At 36.6% G+C, this 6,000-nt stretch overlaps 1 protein-coding gene across 4 annotated transcripts in view; it reads left to right on the forward strand.

Annotated features, from left to right (window-relative positions):
* Positions 1-6,000, forward strand: part of CPEB2 (cytoplasmic polyadenylation element binding protein 2) — a 55,144-nt gene that overhangs the window by 45,052 nt on the left and 4,092 nt on the right. For all 4 annotated transcript variants that reach the window (XM_055701278.1, XM_055701293.1, XM_055701285.1 and 1 more), the window contains one exon: positions 1,294-1,475. In XM_055701278.1, the coding sequence (XP_055557253.1) occupies positions 1,294-1,475 (182 nt within the window). The remainder of the gene's footprint in view (positions 1-1,293; positions 1,476-6,000) is intronic.

Here is a 6,000-nt window from a genome sequence, read left to right on the forward strand (position 1 = left end):
GAAGGAAGCATTAGAAGTTTCTGTAGCTGTAGAAAGGTTGATCTACAGCCTGGACAGTCTGCTTTGTGAGATGGGCTGCTGCCGTAGCCTTTTACAGTATTTTATGGTGGCCTTCTAGTAAGTAGGTTGAAGTGAATGTTGAAAGTAGAACCGTAACATACAGTGGTTCAAATCATGTTTTCTATTAGAATGACTTCTGGACTTCATTAGTCTTCCATAGTTTGTAATGAATTTTATTATTATGAAAATAGGAGTTTTCAGATGAAGGATGTAGGAGAACCAAGAAGTGATAGTCCAAATTTGGGTATAAAGAATCTTTATTTTTTTCTACCTCAGCCCTGCAATGCTCAAGCTTTTCTGTCATTTTACATTTAAGACTGTACTTTTGACTGTAGTACAAGCTCTGTAAATGAAGATAAACACAGTATGTTCCAACTGCACATTAATTTTTCTTTAAATTCGGTCCAAATACTCCAGATTACTGTGCTGAATGTCTGTGATAAATTTAATGGATGCATTCTTATGCTTAGCTTTCAAATGCCCTGTGTATGTGAAAGTGAAACTTTTATGGCATTGCAAAATAAGAATCATGACTTCAGAAAAGCAGCAAAACTTCAGGAGACTTTTCAAAACACTGTTGAACATCACTGAATGCTGACATCTTTATACCTTAATACAGAGGATACCAATTGTGAAAAAAAGTGGCATTTTCCACCCAAATGAATTGCAAAACTGAATTCAGTATAAAATATTACCAGAGGACTGGTAAAATACTTGATCTGTAAATTTGGTGGGTTTGTTTCTATGAACTTTAGAATGGTAAGTGTAGCACTGTAGGATAAGCTCAGTGTGGCTGATGAAAAGATGCTAACTACCTCTTTAAATTCAAGTGGGACGTAGAGCATTAAGACAGCCAGAGAACATGTACCAAGGAATTTGTGGTATGTAGATCTATTTTATACAGCTTACATTCCATGGCTGCCCAAAAAGTCTTTTGCTGTAATCCCTTGAAGAAAAACTGCCCTGGAATTTCAGGTCCAGATTATCAAGGACTGCAAGGATTTACAATTCTGTTGCTCCTTGGATGTGTTTACCCACAGCGTGAAAGATCTGTCTGCTGAGTATTTCATAGCTTATTTAACAATTTTTTATATTTCTTGTTATTACTGTTATATCGGCTGTTGCAAAATTAATTATTAAAATCAACTTTTTTAGTCTTTCAAAATACAAATGTATTTATAAGATTTGTACTGTAAGAATGTTTAAATTAACATTCTTTTTTTTTCTTAATAGTGGAATTGGCTATGATCATGGACCGTCTCTATGGTGGAGTTTGTTACGCAGGAATTGATACCGACCCTGAGCTGAAATACCCAAAAGGTGCTGGACGTGTTGCTTTTTCCAATCAGCAGAGTTATATTGCTGCCATCAGTGCTCGGTTTGTTCAACTTCAGCATGGCGATATTGATAAACGAGTAAGTTACACAGAAATTTAAAAATATAAATAAATGCGAGAGCGATGACCTATAAGGGAACCTCTCAGGGTGTGGTGCCGTTGCATTTGCTTGGCTTTCATGGCAGCTTCTACAATTCTTTTAGTATTCTTGTAACTCCACTGGTTCCAAGAGTTAAATTGTGAATGCCCCCAAACGAACAACATGCATTCCACAGAGCAGTGGTTTGTTCCTTGGACATATGTTAGGCCGTATGTTCTCTCCATAATGGAGTTCCTGTTTTTTTTGTTGTATGGGCAAAGGGCTTGAAAGTCTTTTTCTCTCCCTGGTTCTAATACAACTAAATACTATGATGATTCCTCTGTCGTTCATAGGAAACTAGTATTCATTGGTTTCAAATCAGCTTTATATTTGCAGCTGCCCTTAATTTCAGTTATAATTATCAGTGCTTGGCACTTCAGAAAGCCAGCCAAGCTCAACACCTAAAATACAAAATGTCTTCCTGTTTGAGTTTTAGTATTTACCAATGTACGTTTCTGGTTGCTACAGAGGCTTATTGCTAGCTAAAGCAAAACTAACATTTGTTAAGGAAGACTAGTCAACTTCCTTACTTCAAGTTTAGAGGTATTAAGAGTAGCAAAGAAAATGGGCATCTAAATTATGTCACTAGTTTTGGTGTCAAGAGCTGCAGAGGTAGTCACTGGTATTAATAGATGTTCTTAAAAAAAAAAAAAAGTCTTGGAGAAAGAAGGGTTGAGTAAGTAAAGTAGTTCAAGGTCTAGTCTCCTCTAAAGATCAAAGCCATGGGAAAAAGAAAGTAGTGCAGTTAAGAAAAGTCTGCTGTTGGGAGATATAGCATTGGTTTCTCTCCTTTCAAACTGAGTAATACAGCCTTACGTCTGCCTCTCAGATACCAGTCATCTAGTGAGGTGAGATCCCCAAACATGGTACTTTCCAGAGCATGAGTGGGTCTGAATGTGGTTAGCGAACTAGGCTTCGCATTAAGAAGTGACGGCTGCGTTTTGCTGGTTGGGATTACTGTCCTTGTGACTTGCAGCTGACTGACTAATAGCTCTACCTTTTGGCTTATTACGTAGCAGGAAAAATGGCCTTGACATTGACTGTGTGAGGTGAAATAAGCTATTAATCATCTTGCATTTGAGTATTTGGACAAAATGAGAGTAAGAACCAGAATCCAGAACTTTGAAGAAATGCTAAATGGGTTGTTTAGCCTCAGGACCGGGTATAGCTTAGTGTGTTTCAAGAACCATATGTAGTGTGTTTGGCTGTGAAGTGATCTAACTTTAAAATTGGAGGTGGACAGTTGGGTCCCATCCAAACTAGTTCTCCTTCAAAAGTAGGAGACGTGGACTTGAACCCTGTAAACTAGCAGACACTTTTACACTTGTATCTTGGTCTTCCTCTTCCCATGGGAGTGTCCATGGCAGTAGAGGAATATATGGTAGACTGGCAGTGCCATCTCCCAAGAGAAAGGAAGGCATGAAGCTGCCTCTGAAGGCTGCACTTCCAAATAGGTAGGTTTGTTGCTTTAGGTTGGTTTATGATAAGTCATCAGAATCTTTAAGGGCTCTTTAGATGTGAAGCAGGCATCAGAAAAAGCAGTATTTGCTGTTTGCAGAGAAAGAGATGTAACTTGTTAATGTGTGATGTAACACTGAAATATTTAAAGGAAGGTGGGCTGTAAATCTCCAGTAAAACAGTGTGCATGTGCTGCAGGCCTCTTGGAGCTTGGACAGGGGAAAAAAGTCCACAAAAGCTACCCAAAATACTAGATTTCAGAAGCACATTATTTGAGTTACATCCGTGAGACTTCATTTATAAAACCAGTAATCAGATTATATCTTCAATCACTATTACAAAAAAAAGAAGGGAAAAAAAAAGTAGTATAATTAGTACCTGTAGATAGCTGTTCATGGGCTGGAGAGATAGGGGGAAGAGGGAAGGAAAGTTTAGGCTTTTCTCTTTAAATACCTGAGTTCTCACAGTTTCTTTTGTGATTGTTATAATTTGCGTTCTCTTTAGTGTTGGTTTTTTAATACTTGAAAAATAATTTTTTCACTCAAGTATTCTCTTAAATCTGGAACTTTGGCGTTTTGATTAGCAACCTTGGGGTTTTTTTATTTTTAAAAATGTATGCTACTTCTGAGGTATTTCACTTGCAAAATACAGCAGTGCCAAATCTAAGTATTTTAATAAATTTGTCTTTAAACCTTGTGATGAGGAGGGTTTATAAGTGTCTTTGTTTATTTCAGGTGGGATTTTAATATTTATTTTTTAAATCATCTGCTCAGATCATATGGTGTGTTCTTATTGTTTATGTATAAGTGTACAACCTAGTAGTTTGCATTACTGAAGAGTATAGAGAACAGCCCCTTTTTAGGGAACACATTAACCCTTCAGCTGTTTCTGAAAGTATGAAAAAAGCTATTTTCAGAAATAGTTTTTTTCTCCATTGAGTTTATACACTAATGCCTTTTCAGGCTCATTCTGAAATCTGTATTACTGCTGATTTATAGATGAGCAAGCAATCTGTGTAAATATGTAAACCACTGGTTTTATAAATGAGGAAGATCGTCCTACTTCAAGTATTGCCTTCATCTGAGATGTATACTTATGCTGGCCAGTAAAGCAATGTATTGCATATTTCACTGAAGTCTTAGAGGCAGGCTGTTCTTCTGCCCTTTACCTTAGCATAGCCTTGCTATACCAGTTACATCCAGTTTCTATAGGTCTGCTGTCTTTTCACATTCTTTTGATAACCAGTTTTGTCTGTGTAAAAGTCTTTTCATTGCTAAATTTTTCAGTTCACCTATTTATCCTTCTGAACTTCAGTTCAAAGTATTTACAGCAATTTTTTTTGCACATACCTTTTCCTACCTCTAATTGGCAATCTTAGTGTCACAGTCATTTAACAAACGTTGTCTGTGATCTTAACTTCTTCCTTACCTGAGTACTCTGCAGCTTTTCTCCAGTTCTTTTGATGTGTAGATATGTTTAGTTTCTGTAACAGATGTTTTTCTTCAATAAAGTGCTCCTCATCCTGTTTCATCATATATGAAAGCTCAGCTCCAAACATTTCCTTGAAACTCGTTTGGAGTTTCAGCTCCAAAGAATTCCTTAAAGTGTTGTTAACTTTCATACGCCAGCAGTCTGCATCCACTTCGTGTAATGCTTCCATTTCCCACCATGTTTCTGCAGTACATTTGAAATCATCTTCATACTGATCTTGGTGCATTAATGCACCAAAGCTTGAAATGTATGCTGCTTCATGGTTTCAGTAATTGTGAACCATGAACACGGTTACTGCACAAGGTACCTGTTTATTGCAAAGTTTGTGTGTAATTTGTGATAAGGCAGGTTGTTGTAGTGAAATAAGAAGCAGAGCTTGCACTGGATACAGATTACCGGTAGAAGCATACTCTTATTTCAAACATAGAAATGTTTGAAGTATGACCTCTACTTCTGAAGCCAAGAACTTGAAGACTTACTCAGCTGTAAAACTTTTGGGTGGGTAGCTGTATATGTAATTTTTTTCCTCCGGAGATACAATGGAAAAAATAGCATTTTAAAGTTCTTACTTCAAACGTATTCTGTCTCAGTATAGTACGTAAAGCCAATGTATATATGTTGCAGTCTTAGGTAATAGTATCTCAGAAAAAAAATGTCTTACAGCAATGAGTTTTAATATGAACTAAAATAACTCTTTGCCAACAAAAGACAGAAAATACTGTTTTTAAAAGTGAGGAAAACGTGGAAGACAGCAATACATTCCTTAATGGTGCATTCAACTCATTTTGTGTTTTATTATGAAGTTCTTCCGGTCTGATAGCAGTCTGTAACAGTTCAGTTACCCAAAGACATAATGCAAATTTACCACTCGACTCCTGCCACTTTTCCCCTCTGGCGGTCAGATGAGTTTGGGAGAAAGAAGCTGTCTAAGGCAGGTGTTTCTAGCAGTCAGTAGACTTGCAAAATGGTCTTTTAAAAATATTTTTAGAAATACATTGAATAAAAATTTTTATACAGCGCAAAGCCACAAAAAGGGATGGTAATAGATAACCAAAATCTGTAGCTCCAAATTTGACCATGTTTTAGAAATAGGGAGTGAATTTACAGGGAGCAGGAATGCTAAAAGATCTGTATTCCATCCTGTAGAAAGTACTTCTGATTTGCACGCAAAAGTAATATATGCAAAGACTTTTTTTTTAAAAGGTTAATGTATAAATGGTTACATTTTTTTATGTTCAGTTATTTTTAGCTAAACAGTATAGCATTGGATGTCATATTGTGGTACATTTGGGAGCTGATGAGATTAGCTGGGAGATCTTTGGGCTTGTTTGGTTGTTTTCTACACGGAATTTGCCACGAACATTCTTCCAGAATAAACTAAGGGGAGGTTCTGATGTAGCTATTTATTACCTACATAGTATACTTCTAGAGATCTGCCTTGAATCGTTCTGCTTACTGTATGGGTAGATCTGTAGCTGATAAATGATAAAGAGTAATAACTGATCAGTTAAAGTTA

This window comes from Falco cherrug, chromosome 1 (assembly GCF_023634085.1).
Source record: "Falco cherrug isolate bFalChe1 chromosome 1, bFalChe1.pri, whole genome shotgun sequence".
Taxonomy (NCBI): domain Eukaryota; kingdom Metazoa; phylum Chordata; class Aves; order Falconiformes; family Falconidae; genus Falco; species Falco cherrug.